This window comes from Crassostrea angulata, chromosome 8 (assembly GCF_025612915.1).
Source record: "Crassostrea angulata isolate pt1a10 chromosome 8, ASM2561291v2, whole genome shotgun sequence".
In the NCBI taxonomy this organism is placed as follows: domain Eukaryota; kingdom Metazoa; phylum Mollusca; class Bivalvia; order Ostreida; family Ostreidae; genus Magallana; species Magallana angulata.
This window is the reverse complement of record NC_069118.1, coordinates 2,671,195-2,698,097: the sequence shown is the minus strand read 5'-3', so window position 1 is coordinate 2,698,097 and position 26,903 is coordinate 2,671,195. Positions and strand designations below refer to the sequence as shown.

Here is a 26,903-nt window from a genome sequence, read left to right as displayed (position 1 = left end):
ATAATTCAGAGTTATTTAACTTTTCTCTATCTCTATTTTATTACTAGAAAAAATCTCGTAATTACGAGAAAAGATCTCGTAAATACGATATTTTTTCTCGTTATAACAAGAAAATTAACTCGTAATAACAAGATCTCTTCCATGTAATTATAAGATATTTTCTCGATATAACGAGATTTTTTCTCGTTATTACGAAATAATTAGCTTGTAAAAACGAGCTAGTTAGCTTGTGAGAACGAGATCTTTTCTCGTTAAAACGAGATAATAAACTCGTATATAACTTTCGTAATTACTAGATATTTTCTCGCTATAACGAGATTTTTTTCTCGTATTAGTGGGATCTTTTCTCTTAATTATGAGATAATTAACTTGTAATGACGAAATCTTTTCTCGTAATAACGAACGAGATCTTTTCTCATTCTAATGAGATAATTAACATGTAATAACGAGATAATTACTCGTAATAACGAGATTTTTTCTCGTAATAACGATAAAGTTAATGTAGGAGTTATAGATTTATTAATCATGACATTAGTAAATCTATAAATAAAAGTAATAAATTTATTGATAATAAAATTAATATAGTGATGTATTAGTTATTGTACAAATAAACTTAAAACGTAAGACTTAAGTATCTAATAAAATCTTTTATAAACTAAAAAATCTGGTCATGGTCAGTTGAATAGAACAGGCAGCTATCTTGACCATGATATAAATTGCCCTAAGGTTGTAATTAAGGTTCTGGCCAAATATATAATGTATCTAGGTATTCAATTGGTTTTTAGGTTTGTCTTCTTTGATTTTATTGGTTGTTGAGATTTCCCTCCATATTCTTGCAGATGTTTTGTGATATTTCTTTGTCACATCAAAGAGAGTAGAGGTTTTTTGTAATCTGAAAGCTGACTTTTGAAATGTAACAAACTCTACCTCTTGGTAAGTTAATATTACTAATTCTAATAATTTTGATTAATAGTTCAACATTTCATTAACAGTGAATTCTATAATTTTGCCAAATTAAACAATAGATCATGCACAGTAAGAGTGAATGAGTTTGTGAGATATCAACTATTAAATAGAAAAGAATAACATGAACTGTGTTTTATGATTTAGAATGATATAGTGATGTCTTTATCTGTTTATAGATATAGATGAATAGCATTGTAAACCTATGTTTTAGATACATGAATTTATACATAAAGTAATTCATTTAAGTATTATGGGTTAATGTAAAGAATTGTTCCCCTTCAGCGCAACTAACTCCTATTGTAATATATTTATATTGTTGCTATTCATTGTAGGGCTATTCGTTTTTTACTATCTATACCAATAAATATTGGAGATGCCTAGATCCCAAACAGGCGTTTGTTTGATTTCTTCAACAAACAACAAATACCCCTGTTACATTAACATTTTGATTATCTAGTAAATTATATAAAATATATTGTTCATTGTATATAATGCCAAGCTTTTTTACCCTTAGCTTTAATTTCATGGATGGGCAAAATTGCGAAAATTGTAAGATTCAACAGCTAATTCAGAGTTGGAACGCCCGAGTATATACACTTCAATTTATAAAGCCAGACAGTTTTCAAAGGTTACAAACAGTAGGCTACGTGCTTAAAAGTTACGAAAAGAAATATCAGACAGATGGAGTGTCCTGATTGATTTTACAACTCAGCCGCGAGAAGTATAAAATGGCTTTCAGCTACGTAAGTTCTAACACTGCATTGGATATTCCATACACCACGTACCCAGATTTACTGAAAAGAAGAGCAGAATAGAGTCATGATAAGGTTGTGTATATTTTCATTGACGATGACAACGCGAGATTTGAACTAACATATGGGGACCTCTACGACAATGCAAAGAAGTTTGCCAAAACACTGGTTCAGATGGGTGTTAAAAGAGGTGACATTATTGGTCTTAGTGGTAGAAATGTCCCTGAATGGCTTATTGCTAACTTTGGGGTGCAGATGGCGGGGGGATGTCCGCTATGTTTGCCCTATCAAGAGAGGGAAGATCAGATTACCAAGTTGTTGAACAGTGTCGAGAGTGTAAAGATGCTAATCATGGATCCCGGTGTTGAGGGCCGAAATTGTCAAATTTCCGAATATGTCGTTGATAAGGGAAATGGCAAAGTAGAATGAAAATCTATCCCTGCACTGGAAAACGTAATTCTGTTTTACCCAAATGAACGTATGTCATCAGCGTACACAGTTGCAGAGTTATGCTCCCGCCATCTTGATTTGGAACTTCCAAGAATCGACCCAGAAGACGTAGGTTTTGTAACCTTGAGCTCAGGTTCTTCCGGTCTCCCAAAAGCAATCCCATCTGCTCATCACGCACTTGTGGTAATAGCTTGGCACTGTTACTCATTACTTCTACGTCGGCCAGGTGAAGATATTCTCTACAACGACCGACCGTTCTCGTGGGTTACAGGCTATCCTGCATGGGAAATGGCTGCTTGTGGAACGCGAGTAACATTGACAAATACATTACATTCGTCTTCCATGGTTGATGCCGTAAAAACTGCAACCAATCTTATTACAAAAGAAAAGGCGACTCAAGCATTTTTGGTTCCATCCATGCTTGAATTGGCAATGAAAAGGAATATACACCTGAAAATAAAGAAAGCCGTTACTTCGGGTGTGGTCGTGCATGCCTCACTCCTGGAATGTATTGATAAAATTTGCGACGAATTGCAAGTTTTATACGGAATGACAGAAATGGGGTACCTTGGTTCAAGAGTTTTCACCTCAGATGACAAAGCCAGAGTATAAGATATGTTACTAGGCGTTCGTCCGTGTCCATGGGTTGAAGTAAAGATCACAGACGACCATGGACATCTTCAACCTGTTGGACAGAGAGGAAACATTTTGATTCGAAGCAAAAAACGATTTACTGGTTATCTGAATCATGATCTTCCACCACAAACTGAGGATTTGTTATTGAAAAGCGGATGGTTTTATCCTAAAGATGGCGGTTACGTGTCAGAAGATGGTCTTTTGTTTGTAGAAGGGCGGCTGCAAGAAATGATTCAAGTTTTGGGAAGAAAAATATACCCATTCGAGATCGTAAATGTTATCAACGCAAAGAGTAATGTTATTGCTGCCATTGTATTGCCAATAAAAGATATGGAAACGGGAGATCATGTTCCAAGTGCCGCGATAATCTACCAACCACAGAATGAGGACTACTCCATGGAGAGTATGCAGGACTACCTCCGAAAAGAATTCAATATAACTGAAGAAAACCAGTTACTTGAATGCCTTTACATTCCGCAGGTTATCGTTGGGTTTAAAACATTTCCCGCTTTAGCAAATGGAAAGCTAGATCGTGAAACCATTCGGAAAACTATGCAAAGAAAACTGACCAAAGAACATAAGGGTCGCCTTTCTTTTCAATAGCCATTTTGAAACGATGTTACGAATCTACAGTGTATGATCATGATGATTCGTACAATGAAAATTAAGGAAAATCTTCTAAAAACTAGTAATTGAATGTAAAGAGTGAAATTTCAGATTCTAAAATCAACATTTTTGTGAGTGTTTAAAGGGACTTGGACACGATTTGAGATCAAAAATTTCATTTTTATTTTTTATGTATTAAATGGTTTACTGGAGCATTTTAAATGATTGACCAAAATATTAAATGCTAAAGTCAAGTTACAAGCGAGATACAGAGGTAAGAATTGATAGTTATGTAAACAAAGCTCGAGTCTTATAGTTGTTTACAAAAAATGTAATGTAGAATTTTGCCATTTCTTAGACAAATTGACATGTAAAAAACAATTTAAACTAATTCAATATCTTCATATATACTATTATCAACAAAAGAAAGATACATTTGAATGAAACTTACACCAATACAACGCATATTGTAAAATGACTATTTTCGAGCTTTGTTTACAAAACAAAGAATTATGAACTCTGTATCTTGCTTATAACTTGATATTTGAGTTTCAAATTTTTGACATAGTATTATAAACTTCTATATTTATCAGTATAAACATTGAAAATGGAAAAACAAAATTTGAAAATTTTAAGTGAAATCGTGTCCAAGTCCCTTTAAGGCATGCTATATTGTTAGGAAGTTTTGTAGAAGAGATAGACTGAGTTTCAAATCAATATTATAATTGTATGTAATTATATAATTTTTATTCAGCCTGTTTTGAGATTTTGTAAGGGATATGACTCCGTGCAGATACATTTTTAACTTATTTGTCTCAATTACTACGCTTACTTGAAGTAGGAAGTAGGATCGTAACATTTTCAAATACTAATTGTAAATGTCACGAAGCAATAAAAATGACATATTTAATTGAGGACATTTGGAGCAAATAAAAAAGACACGTATAAACCTTCAATGTGTTTATTTGAAATTGTATCATGTAATCATGTATATAGATATAATCCTTTTTTTTTTGAATAATTATTAATATTACATTGTATGACTATTTCCTGATATATAGATATTTGATGTATAATTGAATATAAGTTACAAAGTTAATAAATCTACAAGTGAAAGTTACTTTGATTTTAAGTAAAGATTCAGAAATGATTGATTTTATAATTTTGTAAATTTATTGTATCACAAGTGAATTCACGTGATACCGAAGTGACGCCATTCCTTTCCGCTGTTTGATAACTAGGGCAGACAGCAGATCGAGAGGAAGGTAATATTAAATTTTTACATTTTATGCCGTTGGAGGCTTGAATAAAATTTATGGTTTCAAGATTGTTGGATATCTTCAGAGAGCATTTAAGTTATTGTCACTGTTGGATGTCGCAGATTTGAACTGGATTGAATTTGATGAAAATATTGCAGGGGCCATTATATGATATGAGACATGCCATAAAGTGACGTTTTGTGTGAATTAGATAATTGCAGTGAAAAGGGGGAAGGCGTTTGATGACATGACTGCTGATGCTGGAGAAGTTGGAAAATAAGGATGTTTCGAAGGTGAAGGAGAGGGTTAAAGATTTCGCTGCTCAGCAGGACCCTAGTGAACCTCTGATATTAGTTACTCTTCATGAATTAGCTCGCTTAAGTAGAAAGTTGGGGGATAAAGATATGGAAGTGTATGAGGAATTGTATAGGCAGTGTGGTCGTCTGCAAATGAAAGTGAATATTGAAAATTTATGTCTTACAGTTCTAGGGGCAGGGAGCTGATCTTGTGTCAAAAGCAGTTAATAAATGTATTAAAGGACACAACTTGGGGTCTAAAGAAATATAGCGCACTTAATATACGATTTGGCCTCAAATATAGCCTTTTGCAAACATCGGACATTTTCAGTATTATACAATATTTAGTTTAAATATAACCAAAGAAACGCAAATTACACAATCACCATGCTCTAAGAGTCTTATTAATAATTATCTTACACGACATCATAAAAATATTCAGGTTTTGATAGGGATATATAGGAAAGTAGTTAGTATACGATAAAAAATTGGATATTTGACTATTTGAACCACTCTAAACCAAAGACATCCGATGAAAATTATGTTCTACAGGTATTGTAGTACACGTTTACATTGAACTAGTTTTGGTTTAACGTGGTCCTCGTTCTGAAAAATAGGCAAATATTTCAATTAGTGTCCTTTCTATTACAATCATGTATATAGCCATATATATTGAAAATGCAGCTGCTGAAGATGTTAGATGCGTGGCCTAGTGGTAACAGAGAGGTCTTTTTGATTTTGTGTCGCTGGATCGAATCCACTTAGTAGTTATTTTTTTTTCATTTAAATTGAAACTTGAACAGAATAGAGAGGTTAAGTTACATGTATCTATTCTTCTGGTGTTTTTTAAATAATCTTGTTTAATTCAGACTGAGTATGAGCACACCCAATATATATAGATCTCTTCATTAGTGTTATACACGTACTCTATTTACACTAGTACTTACATGTAGATCCATTGCATTTTGCTTGAACTTATCACGGTTCAGAATATCAACTACTGTTATAATCAGAGTTTCCCGAATTTATGAGATCAGTTGTTACAGACACCATTATAACATCAGTACAGTGTATCCAGGTTTTAAAAATTGCGACAGCTAGGTACCTGAAGCTATATTTAGTAACAGGTACTTTCCGTCCAAACACAGGTGTAGGAATAATGGGAAAAGGCGCTATACCTCTTTGAGGGTATGGAGATAAAGGATGAGATGGAACAAGATCAATGTTCTAAAGGTTCAAGTTCTCCTTTAGCTGGATTGTATCCTATGTAGTCAACGTCCCTTCTAGGTGCCCCTGGTTTTCAGCCTTATCCATTTCAACCATTTTAAAACTTTGGTACTTATACAAGGCTGCGGGGTTTCAGACCATCGGGAAATATGGGGAGAAGGAATGCTAGTAGGTAAGCTTGTCATTTTTGTGATTCAACACAAAATTTAGTTAAAGATTTTGAGTTAAAGAAGGCTGCTAGGAGAAAGTGAATTCAGAGTACATGTGTATGGAAATTTGTGCATTTGGTTGTGAGAATACAATTTTGAGATTTTATTCATTCAAGGTTCATTTATGAACTTAAGTTTGCTTTTACTGATTTATGCAGCTGCCACTACTGCTGGAAGAATTGTAAATGGTTGTAGTGAAAGCTACACAAATATTTTGATGAAGATGGTTATTATAATTAAAGTGACACATTAAATGTTTTGATGGAACTTGATTGTTTGTTATATATCATACATGCATAATAAGAATTCCTGATCTTACAACCCGAGGACCCTGATGCCTTAGTGGACCAAGTCCACGTGGGTTGCTAAGTGAAGGAGTTCCACTATGATTGTCACCATGTGACCTTTAAATGGATCATAATTTTAATTGGTAGGAGGATAATGGAGCGTCAATGTTGATTAATCATAATCAGGTAAATGCTGAGTTTCAGTTTCAGTTATTCTTATTTGTAGTTATTTAAAGATGGCTTAATAATAGTAGTAAGAGCATCTAAAACAGAAATAAAGACAGTTGACTCATATTTGAAACGAGATCATCAAAAATATACCCCAGGGGACTGCATCCACTGTACGAAAGCCCAACTGTATTGTACCTTTTCCTGCCATGGACGATTTGCAGAAGTTGAACATCCCGTCTATTTTCATACGTTGTCTTCACAATTATTTCCTATTTTTGTACGACTGACTGATTTTCTTTATGTATTGTAATTTATAACATGAAATCTCCACAAGGGGGAAATAAAGATTGAATGAACTATGATTGTCACCATGTGACCTTTAAATGGATTATAATTTTAATTGGTAGGAGGATAATGGAGCATCTATGTTGATTAATTATAATCAGGTAAATGCTGAGTTTGACAAGATGGTAGAATTCAATCCCATGAGAGTAGTTCCTCCTCAGAAGGGAGAATGGGTGACAATCAGTGGTGGTATTCCTTCTCTCGCAACCCACCAAGTTAGTGCGGAATCTGTAATTGAAGGTTGTGATTTTGATATGAACCAGTTGCTAGTATATACTCCAGTTCAATTATTGCAGCACAATCGGTTAGAAATGTTTCTGCCTGGGAATATGTGTTGGAGAGGAGTGGAGTGAAAGAAGATACGATATTGAGTGTGAGAAAGTGCCTTACAGAGGGAGTGGATGTGACAGAGTTTTTTTTACTCGTTTTAAAGGGAATTTTTGTGGAAAGTCGTTTGATTCTGAGAAGTGCCGTAACTCTGCTTTATGTAAAAAGTATCATGCTTTTATTTCTGATGTTTTGTACCAAGTCATCCAAGACTCTTTCATGATGACAGATTTTTGAACCTCTGGTGAAGGATCTTCCCTTTCAGCTGGAGAGTTTGAGAGATGTTCATAGGCTTGTAAGGTGTAATGCATTTCGGATAACGACTGATGAAAAATCTGGATACGATGATGTTAGGTTGTTCTATGATTCTCAGGGATACTTTGGGCTGATTTTTGGTGGTTATATTATGGTGTATATACGGTAATTCCTTTTGGGTTCAAGGCATCACCTATTATTTTCCAGACCATTGGAATAGCTTTTACGTCATACATTTGGAGTCGGTCAGTAAGTACCGTACAGTATATTGATGATTGGTTATATATAAGGTTGTAAGGTCGCAAACATATTAGTAGAAGTGTTGAGAAGGTTAGGTTATACTTTGGCCTTGGGGAAATGCTCGTTTGTCCCATCGACGTGTGTCAAGTTTCTGGGTTTTTTGGTGGATTCCCCCCCCCCCCAAAAAAAACAAGCTTATATATTGCCAGAAAGCAAGAAGTTGAAATTTGCTGATATGAGAGAAAGTATTCTTGGTTCAAAAGAACTTACTGTGAAAACTCTTCAGCGATTTGCTGGTTAATGTATATCAATAGGCCTTTCAGTTCTTGGTTGTAGGCTGTTTTGTAGGGAGGTTAACTAAGCAATTTCTAGAGCTGTGAAAAGTATTTAGCATGTGTGTTTGACGGATGGGCTGAGGGAGGAATTGGAACATTGGCGTTCCCTAGATTCTTGGGAAGGTTGTTGTCAATGGAGAAGTGAGTGTCATCAGCAGGTTATGTTGTCTCCAGATGCATCCTTGTACAAGTACGGAGAAGTGGTAGGGCAGGGTAGGAATAGGTATGAGATTAGTGATTTTTGGGAAGATGATGATCGAAGATCTATTCATTTAAAGAAAGCATATGCTGTTTATAAGGTGTTATTGGCTCTTAGATAGAACCTAGCTAATTCTAGAGTACATGTGTTAACAGATAACATGGCTGTACTTAGTGTCTGGCACAATCAGGGGGAAAGGATAGGCCATGAACTGTAATACAAAATATATTTTTTATTTGACTTTGAAGTTGAATTTTGAGTTGAATTACAGTTTGTTCCCTCAAGACGGATTATTTATGCTTAATTAATTGATGCTGGATAGGGAGACTTGGGGTATAGTTGAAAAATCATTTGGTCCCCACACTGACGATTTGATGGCAAGTGATTCTAAGACTGTAAGTCATGAGTTCGAATCCCGCTTGAGATTTTAATTTTTTTACCTTTCCAAAAAATTTTAAATAGTGGTTTTTATTATGATAAAATAAATTTTGACATGGTCCCTGTATGCAGAGGTTTGCGGGAGTTATTGCTCTTTGCGCAATGTCATGCGCAATGTTTGCAGTTAAGTTTTGGCGCCATATATATGCATGCTGTTCGGCGAGCAGCTCTTTTTTCCCTCCATGCAGGAGTGTCACCCATACGATCTTCGTTCCAGAGACCGGGCTGTTCTTGACTTTATAAGATCGTGTGACGACTCGTCAGACGAAATGAGCGACAGCCATGCAGAATTAGAGGCCTCCGGCGGCTTGGCAACAACGGCATCAACAGAGGAAGTTCGGGCCACCACGCCGCGGATACATGCAGTCCAAAGAGCCCCAAATATATCTAGTGAAATACTCGTTTTAGAGAAGGAGCTCCAGACTTTAGAACTACATAAACGAAAGATGCAAATCCTTCAGAATATTGATGCTTGCAAACAGGCTATAGACAGCCCTGGCCAATGCCAAGTACAACTCGCACACATAAGAATCATGCGACTGCTTCTGGAGTTGAGCCTACACCGAATGTACAACCCCCGCAAGGTACGGTTGACCTCAGTAATCTTATGAACTTGTTCCCCTCTCATGTTTCTGCTGCATTTACACAATGTCCATCAAATAATAAAGGGAACGTAAGACTCGTTCATAACTACGTTTGGCTTGACCCCATTATGCAATAAGAGAAGGATGATCTTCTCACACTTACCAACACTGGAGTGAAGATTAACAACAAGCTTGATCGTGACTATTATAAACTGTCCATTGAACAGTGGGGCTATGGTAATGCTGCCATTATGCAGGAAATGATCATTATTCAGGAACTGGATGACCAAGGAGTGCGCGACTACCTTGAGTATACCAAGTACATTAATCGCTTATTCAACAAGTATGTCAAAGGTAGTGTCCTTCTCTTTCACCGTGAGTACAGATAATTGCAATTCAAGGAAAAGTTTCGATGGGGTGTATCTCGTCCTCACCTTCAGGATTTTCAACTGATCCCTAAACCCAACAGCCTTACCATGCAGACCCTGCAAGGATAATTGGGAACAAACGCTTAGAAGGAGGGTTCCAAGCAGAAAGGAAGTCGACGTGGTCCATTCACACCTGACGGCAAAGAGATTTGCAGGAAATTTAATATGGAAACATGTGACTTTACCAACTGTAAATTGCAACATTGTTGTTTTGTTTGTTATTCACAAGCTCATAATGCTCTGTCTCACCCAAAAAACTAGGGAATGGGACAGGTTACTGCTCTGACTCCTCCTCAGGGTTAAAGTACTCTGTTTGGGAATTTTATTTACAAGATGATTTTGATCGCAACTTCTTATGTGAGGGGATAAAAGAGGGCTTTAGATTTATTGATGAGGGAGCTGAGCAGTGACTTGTCCCATGTGAAGTTGATAATTATCAGTCATGTTTTCAATATGCAGTACAAGTTGAGAAACAGATACTGTATGAATTGTCAAATGGAAATTATGTGGCTACTGTGTCAAACCTACTATTGTTAGTGCCTTAGGAGCTATCCCTAAATCACATTCTAAGGTTAGGCTTATCCATGATGCTAGTCGCCCGTTGCATATGTCTATTAATGATTATGTACAGTCGGATACTTCTTGTTCATACATGGATTTACGTGTTGTTAGTAAGCTCATTAGTGAATGTTGTTATCTTGCAAAGACAGATCTACAGTCTGCTTATAGATCAGTCTCCATTCATCCTTCTAACTATTGGGCTACTGGGTTAAAATGGCAGTTTGTAAATGCTACGTCGCCAACATATTTGTATGACACTAAGCTTCCCTTTTGCGTTGCTAAAAGCCCTCAAATTTTTCAACGGCTTAGTAGTGCAGTCTGTAGAATTTTACAGGAAGAGTACGGTTATACTGCAATTGCTTATCTTGATGATTTTTTGATTTTTGGGAAAAACTTATATGAATGTTCAAGAGCATGGTATACCCTTCTTAGCCTACTTAGAAAGCTAGGTTTTGCTATTAACTGGTCCAAGGTTGAAGGTCCCTCCCAGCAGCTGGTATTCCTGGGGGTGGTAGTAGATTCAGTGACAATGACTCTATCCTTGCCATCATCAAAGCTACAAGATTTCAACGATTTACTGGGAACTTTTTCTCGAAGAAAGCGAGCTAGTGTTAGACAGTTAGAAACACTTATTGGAAAGCTCAATTGGGCCTCTCAAGTGATCTGTGGTGGTCTTACCTTTCTCCGTGAAGAATGCTGTGACTGAGAGACATCATAAAGTGTTGCTCGCTGAGGATTTCTTTGCAGACCTTCAGTGGTGGATATCATTTATGTCGATATTCAATGGCATGTGTCGTATACAGGATCCACGCCCCATCACCTCACTCCAGACGGATGCTTCTTCTGAGGGAGGTGGAGGATATTACAATGGAGACAACTTCTACATTAATTGGCCATTAGATCTACCAGCTTGTGCCATGGCCCATATTAATATTAAAGAATTTATCGCTATTTTTTCTTGTCTGTGTGTAGGTGGAGTAAATACTTTGTGAATAGTAAAGCGATCATACATAGTGATAATTCTTCTGCCGTGTCGTGGATTAACAAAGGAACTTCCATGATTCCCCTTGTACAGTTCATGTGCCGCATTCTGTTCAGGATATCTGCCCTGTATAATTGTGTTATCAGTGCTAAATACTTACCAGGCAAACAAAACAACATTGGGGATGCATGTTCCCGTCTCCATGAGCCGGGTCAACTTACAAAACTGTATTCCTTAGTGCCTTCCCTGCAACACGATAACTTTTCTATTGCAACATTGTTGTCTCATATGTCATTACCATTTATCTTTGCCAGGTGGATTCACTGTACAGTCCCTACAAGACCAAGCATCTGCTTTGAAAAGAAAGGCATGGGCTAACTCAACAACTTCCACTTATCGCACTCATATGAAAACTTACCTGGATTTTTGTGACCATATCAGTGTGCCCCCACTACCAGCAACTTCAAAAACATTACAGTTATATGTGACTTACTTGGCCCGAGTGAAGTGTTTCAAATTTTGTTCAATTCAGCAATACTTGAATATTATACCACACATGCACGAACTTTGTGATCTACCAGACCCTATTCCAGAAGATTACCAGTTGAAATATTTGCTCATGGTTATTAAGCGAGAATTGGGTACCGCCCAATTTCCTGTTGATTCGATAACACCATCACATCTTCTCCGGATGAGATCTTTCCTTGACTTTTCATCAGTTGAAGACTTGGGCTTTTGGTGTGCTTGTTTAATAGCCTTTTATGGTCTGCTTCGTCCAGGCACCATTGCAATTACCGGACCTTTTGAGACATCACAACATGTCAGAAGAGTTGATTTGATGCCTTGTTCATGGGGCTACCTAATTTGCTTACGACATACAAAGACAATTCAGTTTCGAGAAAGGGAGCTTAATGTTATCCTTCCTCAAGTTACTGGGGAAATGTGTCCGGCATCAGCCCTGCAGGCTTACCTTCATCTTACAAGAGGAGCAGATCTTTTTGGGCCTCTTCTTCTCACAGGAAAAGGTTCCGTTTTTACCTACAGTATTTTCCGCCAAAAGCTATATTCTATACTTGTACAAGTAGGAATTGATGACAGTAACATCAAAGGTCATTCTTTTCGACGTGGTGGAGCCACCTGGTTAAGTAGGATTGGTGTGCCGGTGGATCAGATCAAAGCGATTGAATACTGGTCGAGTGATGCAGTGCTAAGATACATTGACCCTCACTTTTCAAATTTACTAGATACCATGGTCCTCTTTGGTAAATCACTTTCCAATACTAAATAGACTAGTATTTTTGTTACTTACAACCTTCCAATTCAAGATATGTTACAAATTAGTTTTCTTATCTTCCCCACAAATTTTGGGATTGGGGGTTTTTGTAACTATTATTATACCCCCGCTCCGAAGGAGAGGTGGTATACTGTTTTACCCTTGTGTGTCTGTCTGTCTGTCCGTCTGTCTGTCCGTCCGTAACAAAAATTTCTGTCGCATTTATCTCAGCAACTATTTATCGCAGATGCTTAAAATTTTAACACAGTGTTTGTTAAGGCATGCCATATCGTGGGATAAATTTTTGTACCAATCGGACGTCAACTTCCTGTTCAATGACGACTTTGCTTATTTTTTAACCAAAATTTTCAAACAAATTTCCGTCAAAGATTTCTCAGCAACTGTTTATCGCAGATGCTTGAAATTTTTACACAGAATTTGTATAGGCATGCCATATCGTGGGATATATTTTTGTACCAATCAGACGTCAACTTATTGTTAAATGACGACTTCGTTTATTTTTAGCCAAAATTTTCAAACAAATTTCCGTCAAAGAATTCTCAGCAACTGTTTATCGCAGATGCTTGAAATTTTTACACAGTCTTTGTTAATGCATGCTATATCGTGGGATGTATTTTTGTACCAATCGGACGTCAACTTCCTGTTTAATGAGTATTTTGTTTATTTTTAGGAAAACTTTTATAAACAAATTTTCGTCAAAAATTTCTCAGCAACTATTTATCACAGATGTTCGAAATTTTTACACAATATTTGTATAGGCATGCCATATCGTGGGATATATTTCTGTACCAATCGGGTGTCAACTTCCTGTTAAATGACGACTTTGTTTATTTTTAGCCAAAATTTTCAAACAAATTTTCCTCAAAGATTTCTCAGCAGCTTTTTATGGGAGATGCTTGAAATTTTTACACAGTGTTTGTTAAGGCATGCCATATCGTGGGATTTATTTTTTTATCAATCGGACGTCATCTTCCTGTTAAATAATGACTGTTTATTTTTTGCCAAAATTTTCAAACAAATTTTCGTCAAAGATTTCTCAGCAGCTATTTATCGGAGATGCTTGAAATTTTTACACAGTCTTTGTTAAGGCATGCCATATCGTGGGATATATTTTTGTACCAATCGGACGTCATCTTCCTGTTAAATGAGTACTTTGTTTATTTTAGCCAAAATTTTCAAAAAAAATTTCCTCAAAGATTTCTCAGCAGCTATTTATCGCAGATGCTTGAAATTTTAACACACTATTTGTTTGGGCATGCCATATTGTGGGATATATTTCTGTACCAATCGGATGCCAGCTTTCTGTTAAATGTCGACTTTGCTTATTTTGCATATTCACATCAGAGCGGGGGTATCACTAGTGAGCATTGGCTCACAGATATCTTGTTTTTCTCATATTCTTTAATCATGTTTTACATGTATATGCGTTTGATGTATTTTTTGTCAATAAATTTTACGCCACTTTGATTTCTTGTTCTGTTGGTAACAGGACTTGAGTCAAAGTGGTTTTTATTATGATAAAGTAAATTTTGACATGGTCCCTGAATGAACAGGTTTGCAGGAGTTATCGCTCTTTGTGCAATGCCATGCGCAATGTTTGCAGTTAGTTTTGGCGCCATATATATGCAAGTTGTTCGGCGAGCAGCTCTTTTTTTCTCCCACACACCCACCCACCCAACCCAATTTTGCTTCCATTTAAAGTAGCATTACTTTGTGGCTGCACTGCCTTTTATATGTTTGGTAATTTTTGTAATAGTGTGTATGGGGTTTTTGTAACCATTATTTTTCTCATATTCTTTAATCATGTTTTACGTGTATATGCGTTTGATGTATTTTTTGTCAATAAATTTTACGCGACTTTGATTTCTTGTTCTAATGTAACAGGACATGAGTCATATTGCAAAATTTGAAAATTCTAAATCGGTGAAAGAATTTTTATTTAAAATGTACTTTCATCCACATTTATATCAATAGAAGTCACACACCACCTTAATGGTCACGATTTTGGTCCAAATTTATTTTTCCATTTTTAATGTTTACAATGCTTCAGTAAGACGTTTCTAATAGTAAACTAAAATTTGAGTGTCGGTCGTCAAGTTACTAGTATACGCTCAGTTTCTTTGTTATGTAAACAAAGCTCAGGTCATGTTTTTGTTTACATTTTGAATATTCCAGGTTATGACCTGAAATGAATGTGACAAACGCTATCAACTGTTGATTTATTTTTAAAACGAATAAGCAGATAAATAAATCAGCTTGAAAAAGAACTTTTACCAGTATATTGAACAAAAGCATGGCACGAGCCTTGTTTACATAATAAAATCAAAGTACTGAAGTACTGATGGGAGTTGATTTTATCGATTATCATTTATTTTAAAGGGACTTGGACACGATTTGACTTAAATGTTCAAATTTTATTTTTCCAATTTGAATATTTATACTGATAAATATAGAAGTTTATAATGTTATGTCAAAATTTGAAAGTCAAATATCAAGTTATAAGCAAGATACAGATTTCATAATTTTTTGTTTTGTAAACAAAGCTCGAATATTGTCATTTTTTACATATGTGTTGTATTGGTGTAAGTTTCAATCAAATGTATCTTTCTTTTGTTGAAAATAAAATTTATGAAGATATTGAATTAGTTTAAAAAAATTTACAAGTCATATTGTCTAAGAAATGGTAATTCTCTACATTACATTTTTTGTAAACAACTATAAGACTCGAGCTTTGTTTACATAACAACCAATTCTTACCTCTGTATCTCGCTTGTAACTTGACGTTAACATTCAATATTTTGGTCAATCATTTAAAATGCACCAGTAAACCATTTTTTACATAAGAAACAGAAATAAAATTTTCAATCTCAAATCGTGTCCAAGTCCTTTTAAAATCAACTTATCTTGCATGGCAATCAGTTTCTTGTCTGTATTTGAATTAGACACTTTTTTATTTTATGAATTTTAGACTTTTCCGACAAGAATTTCGAGAAACCCCATATGAATCATGTTGTATAATATTTAAAGATAGATTTCAAACTATGTATAAGTAATCGAAGCAATTCTAAAAATTTTATGGATCCAAGCACTATTGATATCGAACTCTAGTCTCGTTCAACCAGACGATCGGCTGTCTCCGTTAATCTCCGACAAGTAAGAGAGTCCTTGTCGGAGATTTACGGAGACAGCCGAGCGTTTGGTTGAACGAGGCTAAACGCTGGCGTAGGAATACATGTGACTATAAAAATATCTTAGTTGTTCGCATTATATAAAATCTGACTATTTTCAAAGTGTTTATTGATAAGTTTCCTTGAAAAAAAATGCTTCAGCATACATTACTTTGAATTATTCTATTATTTTCAAGAACTAATTCTTGTCAGCGGTGATGATTTGTGCTTAGGTCCAAACACTGTTTCACTTTCGGTTTGCCAGAGTAACTGCATAGGAGAGTTGATTAAAATCAACTCCCAAATATCAGTGAGCTCTGTATCTTACTTAACTCTTCAACTGTCACTAAGACTACTTGGTCACTAGAAATACATTTCTTAGATATTGTAAACAATAGAAATAGAAAAACAAAATTGTGACCATGTCCCTTCAAAGAAAGACAAATAGAAAAAAGATTACGATTCATACTTCCTTATATACCACTAACGTACCGGTGTGTGTGTGTGTGTGTGTGTGTGTGTGTGTGTGTGTGTGTGTGTGTGTGTGTAACAGACATAATGACTCTCAGTTAAGATTTAATTTTTAAAACATCAGTTACATTGAAGGCAGGTAAATTTAAATTAACATTTATAAATAAACAAATTTGTTATTAAATATAGTATCATATCAAAAAGCATTTTAGCAGAGGTTAATTTTAACAAGTATACATAAAAGTAGGTCATATTTTACGATTCCGTACATTCAACGCACAACTTTTAAAGAATAGTGGTCATATCGATTAATTGAATCGTTCAATTGACGGCCGTTGCTGTTCTTTAGATAAATTTTTGAAATGACTGTTTCAGTTCAAAGCTATCAATACTCGCACTTCTTTTGCTGTATTTTGAGTTGTTGGAGCTGTTGGAAGTTAAACTGTCAACAGAATTTGATCTACGTCTGTGAAAGCTAATGTAAGAATCGTTAGCTTCTTCTTCTTCTAAATAGAATTTCGGATGTTTGCTTGTCAGTGACATTTCCTGTGAGTTTTCATCAAAAGAATTTTCCCCTAGCAAGACACGACCATTATTCATATTTGGAAAAGAATGTTCACTGTCTCTTGTATTCCTTTCACTATCGCGACAGTAACTTGGATGATGAGGAGGTCGATTCCACTCAAGATGTTGATGAAATCCTGCATTATGGGCATTATGGTGGACATGCCTGTCATTAACACGACGCTGATAGTCCAGATCACTCTCATAAAGTACACTGTTTTCCTGATAAATACAATCAAAATCATCATGAAACACATGCTCTCTTACAGGATGCGGCATACGATTTCCCGGAAAATGAGGAGTGAAGTCATAATCAAAGAAATCTCCAGCTGGAAGATGTACGACATTATTGTATTCCTGTGGATGGTGGCAAGGTTGCAATGGTTCTATTTCTTCTAGATCAAAACCACGGGGTGGATGTTTGTGGTCTCTTAAGTAAGGTCTACCACGTTTTGGATGTGGTCGATGCTTGTTATTCAACACTTCTCCATGTATTGGGCAGTCCGGATTAACAGGGACGCCTTCTGTATTAGATGCTGAACTATTACTCGAATTACTGAGATTTGTAGAAAAAACTTTCCTTTTTAAATCCAAGATTTCTTCGTCTATATTTTTAAGTGGAATGGTTTCTTGTCTTCCTTTGAGTTCTGGGACTTCGTCTGGGGTTGTCTGATTTCTATTTCCATCAATTAAGTTACCATCTTCTAGTTCTGAAACTAGCTTTTTAAATCTAGAATTATTATCAAAGTATTTTGGTCGAGAACGTGTATGCCCGAGTAAAAAATTGAAGATTTGAGATGATTTTTCAGGAAAATTATAAACTCGGGCCTCTTTTTGAATATCTGGAGGAACTGTTAGTTTGTGAGATTTGACAAGGTAAAGGCACACTAATTTTTTATGGTCATCTATTTTTGAATTCAATGCCATTGTAACGCCAGTGTTAAATTCGTTGCAAGTCCTTTCACCATCTTGATTATCTTCATCAGATCCGGGAGTCCACAAAATAATGGCTGCTGATGATTCTTCCAGTTTTTCTCTGTACCAGTGTGAATAACCCTCGTCATTTATTGAATACCTCTCATCATCTAGTTGATCGTAGATGACCTTCATCTGCATATTTCTATTGCAAAACGCGACAAGTTCTTTCGCTAGATCCGAGTTAATTTGATTGTTGTTCGAATATATCAAAAGAACCTTTGGAAATGAAGACAGTTCTGTGAAAAGAAAATAATGTATGTAAGCCATGACAGGAATGTGTCATTATCATGGATAAAATCAATTTGTTAATTAAACTTTTAACTATTTTCATGTTGTGACGCTCTGTCAAAAAGTATATAATATGAGTTACTGAGGACCCTGAGGACAACGTTCTATAGGATGTAATGCAACTGTTAGAGGACTCACCTGCATTTTTGCTAAGACGTGTGTGTGTCTTCCAGCGGTGGTGGCATAATAAAGCTAGCAGTGTTATTGCAGTGACTGCCCCGCCCATCACCGGCAGGAACCATTTTATGAAGGGTAAACCCTCATCAGACGTCGATTCTGCAAGGCCTAAAAAACAGAACAGTCAAATGCAGTCATCTTTATTGTTTCAAATACTGTAATTTTTTTTGTTTATTGTTGAATTTTATGCTTGTCTTTCTATTTTCTGTTGTTTTCTTTTACCAGAATGGATAATGAAAACTTTCACATACCTGGACGGTGCTCTGGTCTTGGACTCCCAACCGTGATGTTGTGCGATTTTGTGGAACTACTACATGTACTCCCCTCACATGTCACAATCTACGAAATAAAAAAATTAAAAGTTTATTATTTATGTTTCATTTGTAACACAATATTTTAAAACAAATGAGCATATGTTTGATTCCGGTTTAGGTACCAGTTATTACCATTCTTTACTAGTAGATAAAAAGGAAGACGGGGTTACTATGGTTCGAATTTATACTAATCAGAAATACTTTTATTTAACAAAAAGCAGTGTTTAACAGTTTTTAAGAAAATATAACTGATAACTACCAATATTAAACAAGAGGCCAATTGGCCTTATCGGTCACCTGACAAGAATATAACCCATACACCAATTTGTCGAGGTGTCTCGGATATGCATTTAGTTACTTTTTATTCTGGAGTAGAAAAATCATAAAATCACCTCCATGCCTGAAATCTTCCAAAAAGAACTCTGAAACTTATAATTTTGGCAATAAACTTAAAGAAATGGTCTTCAAATCATGAATTCAGTTTTCCTTTAGGTGTGTGGGAGTAAAGAAGATAATGCTTTAACATTATATGCATTAACACCTATACATCCATTTTGGCCCTGTCCTCGAGTCAAAAACCATACTCCAGGGGACATGGAAATTAAAATTTCAGTAGAGGACTTCCTGGTAAACATAATTATAGGTCAGATTTTTATACTATTGTGTGAGAAGAGAGAAGACAATTTTTAAACATTATATGCATTAACACTATATTGCCCCCCCCCCCCCCACCTTTAATGTCCTGCACCCCTGACCCAGGGGCCATGAATTTCACAATTTAGGTAGAGGGGTTAGTGGACATCATAACCATGTATTCAGTTTTTGCCCACATGTGTGGGAGTAGAGAAAATGATTTTTTAAGATTTAATACATTTTTACAATATGGCCATATTGGCCCGACCCTAGAGCCTGAACCCATAACAAAGGGGTCATGAATTTCACAATTTTGGTAGAGGGCTTCATGGACATTATAACCAGGTATTTATGTAGTTTTTAACAAATATATATGGGAGTAGAGAAGATTTTTCTAAGATTTAATACATTTTTACTATATGTCCATATTGTCCCTAACCTAGAGCCTGAACTGAGTTTTCTCAGGTGATCTAAAAATATAAACTGCTGGATTCAAACATATAAAAGTTAATGACAGTTTATATGTGCATATACGTTCCGCAACACGTAGTTATTCCGCCGACTTTTCCTGCTATTTTATAAATAGGTTGCCTGCGTACCATGCCATACTTACTGAAACGTAATATAGTCCGTCGGGAGTGTTCTTGAAAAGGACTGGCTTTGGCTCTCCAAATACTACTTTATGATTGTAAAGTTCATCAGATTCAGCATTTATCAGGGACACGGTGCTCCTAAATACTTTAGAATCCGTCGCCGGGTCAAAAACTACCGTCACGTCCCTATTTCCAGGAAACAGAGTTAGCGCTATAGTGGATTTGTTTTTCGAGTTGTGATACACTGGAAATAAAGTTAAACTTTATATAAAACAAACTTTGCATTCAATTAAAAAACTAAACCCAACCATGGGAAATAATTGACAAAATTATTTAAGAAATCTTGATCATTACCGTTTTAACCTTGCTCTTGTCAACTTTTTATAAAACAATGAATCTTTACAGTAATAGCCGTACACAGTGATGTTGTCAGTTATTTAACTCTTACTTTAATAATGTTGCAAGTTAATTATTTTTTACCCTTATAGCTGTACACATGTAAAGTTGTAAGTCAATTAACTCTAACCGTATTAGCTGTACACAGTGATGTTGTAAGTTTATTATCTCTTGCCGTAATAATGTTGTAAGATTATTAATTCTTACCATAATAATGTTGTAAGTTAATTACTCTTACCGTAATAATGTTGTAAGTTTATTTACTCTTACCGTAATATAATGTTGTAAGTTATATTACTCTTACCGTAATAAAGTTGCAAGTTAATTAACGCTTGCCGTAATAATTTTGTAAGTTTATTAACTCTTACCGTAATATTGTTGTAAGTTTATCTACTCTTACCGTAATATTGTTGTAAGTTTAACTACTCTTACCGTAATAATGTTGTAAGTTAATTTACTCTTACCGTAATATAATGTTGTAAGTTAATTACTCTTACCGTAATAAAGTTGCAAGTTAATTAACGCTTGCCGTAATAATGTTGTAAGTTTATTAACTCTTACCGTAATAATGTTGTAAGTTTATTAACTTTTACCGTAATAATGTTGTAAGTTTATTAACTCTTACCGTAATATTGTTGTAAGTTAATTAACTCTTACCGTAATAGCCGTACACAGTGATGTTGTAAGTAATCTCCGTGAAAGGAGTTGAGTTCGTCTCAGTCCGCCATTTGGAGAACGTCTTTAGACGAAGGCTGTAGACCTTGTAACTGTCGGATTGACACCTTACGAAGTAAAAACCCATAAAACAGGGAAAACGCAGGATTCTCTGTAAATAAACAGCATTTACATTAGATAAATTTATATAAAAAATTCTGTAAATTGCTTTGTTGTCATCTTTGTTATGAAGAACTTCATTTATACTGGTATATGAAAAGGCTGTCATAATCATGAATTTGAGCTTTTTCAGATTCTTTTGTAAAATTTTATAAACATTGTACATCAATACATTTTGAAATTAAGAAAATGTCTATTGGTTACAAGTGCTTCTCTTTTTATCAGGTGCAATGCCGTATAGAGAATTTTTTTATAAACTGAAATACAAATTTGTACGGGTACCCATTTTCAATGAACGTTGACTAAACCTTAGCTAGTAACGGGATAAATCTTCAAATGTATAGTGTATACTGTTTTGCATCAGGAAAGAAATGTGTTGTGTATTACTGTTACCACATCAGATCGATTTATAAGTAAAATAAATGTTGAAAGAAGAAACGATTCTTGAAGTATATATTATACCCATTGGTATTCGCTAAAGGCAAAATATCCAAATTTGTGAGGACGGGTCACGAGAAAGGTAAAGATTGACAAATTTTCGTAAAAAAATAAAATTTCGCCGCCAGGTTGGGCCTGATTTCGAAGGGTCAGATCCTTCCAACCCGGACCGTGTACAATAAGAATTTCCGTGAGAGGAATGAGTGGAAGTGTTTACTGTATTGTTTGGATTGGTCGTGTCCTGGTCGACGCTTGTGAGGCTATATGAATTAAAATCAAACACGCGGTATATCTGCCCGAACTCCATGTCGTCATAGAGGGTTTTGTTGTCGCTGCTAAACGTTACTTCTATTGCTCCAGCACCTAAAACAGACCGCAGAGGGAAATAATTAGGTGTGCCAAACACTCACAAATAGGTAAAACATTGTAAATGGTTAAGAAATTAAACTCAGATTACATGAATGTAAATCATTATCAAATTAAATTCGGGGAATAGAATAACCAAAGTGATTGGTAAACATACCGTAGCCATCATTTGGGGATCCGATGGGAGGCGGTAGGGAGAAGGTTAACTCAATGGCCGACCATCGGTACTGCTCGCCCGACTCCAGCGTCCTCGTCTGCTTGGTCAGTTTCAGGGATTGCAGCAGTGCGGGCTCACAACCCAGGTATGGACATGGAGTAAGTGGGCCCATAGCGCTCTCGTTCACTGTGGTAAATAATTAATTAAAACACAGAATATTAATACCGTAAAAAATGTGAGAGAAAATATACCAATCGACAATACTGTAGCTAGATTCCTTATTTTTCGCGAATAAATTATTTCGATTTCGCGCCGATTTGTATCTAACCGCGAGGATATAATATTAGTAACAGGAGCACCGTATTTTTCTAATTATTTCAGATACATGTTGTTCATAACCGTCAGAAAAATAAAAACGATGTTATGAATCTTCGGTAGGCCCATAGACCATCAGTCCGGTAATCACGGTTGATAACGTTTCTTACTCAAGATGAATAAAGGAGGTGATCGCTCATAGACAACCAATGGTGATGGACCACATCGTTCGCGTGAGTAACATGCTATAGTAGCTAAAGTAAATCTTGGTTTTTTTTAACTCCTCTTTATAGGTCGAAACGACTCGAAAGGTTCATGATGGGAAAACTTTTAATCTTTTGGAGTTATTTTTTTAAATGTCAAAAGATGACATCATAAAGGTTGTTTGTGATACATGAGAATATATGAAATAGTTTCGAGAATAGAATGAGTCGTAACAATTTTACGGTTTCCGTTAGATTCTAAACTTTATCGATCATCAATGTATTGCATATTAATTCAGTTATGGAATTACACAAATTTACTATTGTTATTCAAAAATTTATGTTGTATCACTTACGTTTCCCTCTCTTGATCTGGCAGGGGAAGGTTGTATCCTGTGGTTTTCTTTGCTACAATAAATAGAAATGAAGTTAAATGCAATTTATCTCGTATTATGTGAATTGGATTATTCGTATCATGTGTGAATAGGATTTAATATAGTCATGTATGAATGAACTGTGCCATGTCACTCATGTACAAAAGACAAATAGTGCCACATAACAAAATATTTGTATCTCGTTATTACGAGAAAAGATCTCATAATAACGAGAAGTGATCTCGTTATAACGAGTTAGTTATCTCGTAATTACGAGAAAAGGTCTTGTTATTACGACTTAATTATCTCGTAATTACGAGAAAAGATATGGTTATTACGAGTTAATCATCTCATTATTACGAGAAAAGATCTCGTAATGACGACTTAATTATCTCTTAATTACGATAAAAAATCTCGTTATTACGAGTTAATTTCTCGATATCACGAGACAGGGCCTTGTTATTACGAGAAAAGGTCTATTTTAAATGGCGCGTTTCATTGTTCTTCTCTCTTTATGTAAATGTATGAACTACTGCAATGCCCATAATTATAAACATATTTACCATAATCATCAATTTATGTTTCTAAATCATCAATTAAAAGCATACACAAAATTTGATATAAAATCGGACCAAGCAGTTTTAAAATAAATTAGAGGAAGGAGCAAAGCAGATTGATTAATGCAATTGAAATATTTATTATTAAGAAGGATGCATGTAAATTGTTTTCAGACTCCAAAATGTCAATTTACAAAATCAATTAGTTTCAATATACATATAGCTTGTGTATGAACTTATAAAACGCAATTCGGGTAAATCCTGTATATCCATGATTGAAACAATATAGTCATTTAAGTCATCTGTACCAGATAGAATTGTGTTTTTACGACTAAGACTACCTGGTATTTACTTCGAGTGGGCTTATGATATTTAAGATGAAAAGTAGAATTACATTAAGTTCTTTCCACTAATTCCTATAAGATAAAATGTCAAATCCGATCATTTTATGTAAAAAAAAAAAATTCATGAATAATGGCCGTTGTTATTTATAAATTAATCAAAATTCAATCAACGTTACTGGAAAGGAAAAAGTAGACTGAAAGGGTGAACCAGTCGACTTGGAGGTCTTTTCAGAAACGCACCATTTTATATAAATCTTTTCTCGTAATAACGAGATCTTTTCTCGTAATTACGAGATAATTAACTCGTAATAACGAGATCTTTTTTAGTAATAACGAGATAATTAACTCGTATTAAAATGCTTTCTTTGATGATTCATTCGGGATATGAAGGTAGCGACATTGCAGAAAAAATTAGCGGGTTATATGTAAATTATTTTCCTTTAATGTCGCTACCTTCATATCCCGAATGAATCACCAAAGAAAGCATTTTATTTTTTAAGTGAATTAACTTTAAGTTTCCGTAAGTATAGAGGGAATAATACTTGGTATATGTAAATATATTAATATACATATCAGATATATTACTGTAGTTCATAAGTTCCAGGTAAACGGGAACTGGTTTGACATGAAGATTTCCTTGAAAGAGACGATTGTATTTTTTATAAAAACTTTTTACGAAGATAAATTGGAGAAATATTTCCTTCATACTATACAATACAGTCTTTTTGGTCTTTATATGCCAATCAAAGACAATAGTGCATTGTAAAGGCGAACATGGTGGGATGGGGAAGGAGTGATACCCTTTGCATTAAATGTCATTTTGTTATAATAAAGAATACGCCGATACCAATAACGAAGGAGAGACGTCACTGATTGAACATGCAGGCTTACATGGTCGATCAGGCAATGAAAGAGTCCGGCAGATAACGTTCCTGGTAGACAAACTATGCTGTACTTCCTTTTTCAGAAAGCAATCCCAGTATTGAATATTCAATAATTTTTGTTTTGTACTGGTCTGAAGATTTATTAAACGTAATTATTTCTTAAGATACCTAGATGGTTGTGACCATTTTTTTTAGACTAAATAAATCTCCTTGAGAAGGAGAGATCTTTATAAAGATATTTAAAGACACAATATATGAATTGTTTGTTCACTAAAATAATATTTTTTTATCTCAAGTTTATCTCAATATGCGGTGGATATCACTCATGGGATAAATTATATTACACTGTGTGTTCTTACGAGACGTCACGTCATGATTAAAAATAACGTAGATATAGGTAGTTGATTGACGTAGAATGAAAAAGTAAATAATTAATTAATTCAATTGAAAAGTGTTGAGTTTAAATGTGAAGCAGTTGGTGGGTTTTTTCAATTAATTTTCATGAATTCATAAGAAATGTTCGAAAATGAAATGTCTGTTTGTTAAACATCAGGAAACTTTTTTTTCCATGCGTAAAGTTGTTGACGTCTTGTATTAAATGTGCTGTGCGGCTCACAATTACAATTTTTACAGAAAAAAAGTTGAGATTAACAAAATACTTGCTAAAACATGTGATAAAAAGAATCTCTCATGATTTGCTCGGGGATAGAAAACACACAACTCGTTTGTTAAAAATAATATACCATCGCAAATCATGAGAGATCCTATATTTATTGTTAAAATAAATCCCACCTAAAATTTAAGGTAAATCTGCATGAACGATACTCAAAGAGAGGATGCAATAAACATATTTATAAAATTGCTCTGGCTCTGTGTACAAAGTCATGAATGTTTCATCGCGTCAGCTGGTAACAAAAAATATTTCTGCATTGTCTACATCCGTTATATCCCCAACATAAAAATCAATATGTCAATTGCATCAATGCCTGATTTAAAGAAAGTAATTAAAAGTATAAAATATAATGTATTATCAATTAGTATAAAAAAAATAGCGAGTAAATATCTGCCCTTTCACATACAATGGGCAAGCCTGTTTTATCATTTATTTCAATGTACATTGACATAAATGTTAAACGGGATTGGCCACTGTGCTTTCACACGTCTTCACATTTGGTAGATGCTGATATTGGCAGTTTAATAACCAAGTCTATGCAGTAAAGTTGTAAGCAATTTAATTTTTGAAGCTATGAAAATTTTTTTCTTGCACTCGGTTGATATAAATATTTCAATATTTCAAATATTATTTGTTATCAAATATTCATTATGCATTAACCAACAGAAATTTTCTTTGACCCCCCCCCCCCCCCCCGCCCCACCATCCCCTCATGACTGAAGACAACTTATATACCAAGATGATTACGACATGCTTTGCTTCTAGTTTCTGACAGTTGATTTAAAATTATTTTTATTAGGGAAGAATTGTCCGATTTTACAGTGTCTTTTATTTCCATTCAAGACAGAACGAAAGAAAATATAAACTACTTCCTCATTAGTTTGCATGTTTAATACTGTTTGAATGTATCCATAACAAATTTAAATGCATACGAAAAATAAACATATAAAAATATAAAATCAATAATGTTCTAATTCCTATCTTGAGTTGTTAAATAACCTTATCATAAACCTGTGTGTACAAACGGTTTTTCCACCACAGACCCCCTCCCCCACATTATACATGTATATCACATTACCTACCCCCAGACTACAGTTCATGCTGCTGAACGTTTCCTCACAATACCTCCCCGTCTCATGTGCATTGATGTCTATATAGTTCGGGTCAACACATTGCTGCTGGGGGGCACACCTGGCCAGGTGTATCAGGGTCCAGACCAGGAGATTGGACCAGCGTCCGTGAGAGTCGCCCATGTTCTCGCCTGTCCCGTTCCCTGCACTTCAAACATGACAACACGCTTCACTCAGGAAGTAAAATCTGATTGGTTCAG

General features: G+C 35.0%; 1 protein-coding gene and 3 pseudogenes across 2 annotated transcripts; 3 read left to right on the top strand and 1 right to left on the bottom strand.

Annotated features, from left to right (window-relative positions):
* The first annotated feature begins 1,673 nt into the window (after positions 1-1,673).
* Positions 1,674-3,407, top strand: LOC128160374 (uncharacterized; annotated as a pseudogene).
* A 1,507-nt stretch (positions 3,408-4,914) lies between these two features.
* LOC128159159 (uncharacterized) lies at positions 4,915-9,126 on the top strand (annotated as a pseudogene).
* Positions 9,127-9,180: 54 nt separating this feature from the next.
* LOC128161606 (uncharacterized) lies at positions 9,181-12,895 on the top strand (annotated as a pseudogene).
* A 3,678-nt stretch (positions 12,896-16,573) lies between these two features.
* On the bottom strand, positions 16,574-26,881 carry LOC128159971 (uncharacterized). Of its 2 annotated transcripts, none has more exons than XM_052823201.1 (9): positions 26,656-26,881; positions 23,098-23,149; positions 22,224-22,409; positions 21,918-22,063; positions 21,086-21,254; positions 20,053-20,276; positions 18,744-18,831; positions 18,454-18,600; positions 16,574-18,263 (listed from the first exon to the last, which is right to left on the bottom strand). In XM_052823201.1, the coding sequence occupies exons 1-9, from the start codon at positions 26,824-26,826 to the stop codon at positions 16,831-16,833; spliced, it is 2,616 nt and encodes an 871-aa protein (XP_052679161.1). In that variant the 5' UTR covers positions 26,827-26,881; the 3' UTR covers positions 16,574-16,830. The 2 variants fall into 2 exon arrangements, with proteins under 2 accessions (XP_052679161.1, XP_052679162.1); XM_052823202.1 differs by having other exon boundaries at positions 18,454-18,591.
* Positions 26,882-26,903: the final 22 nt, after the last annotated feature.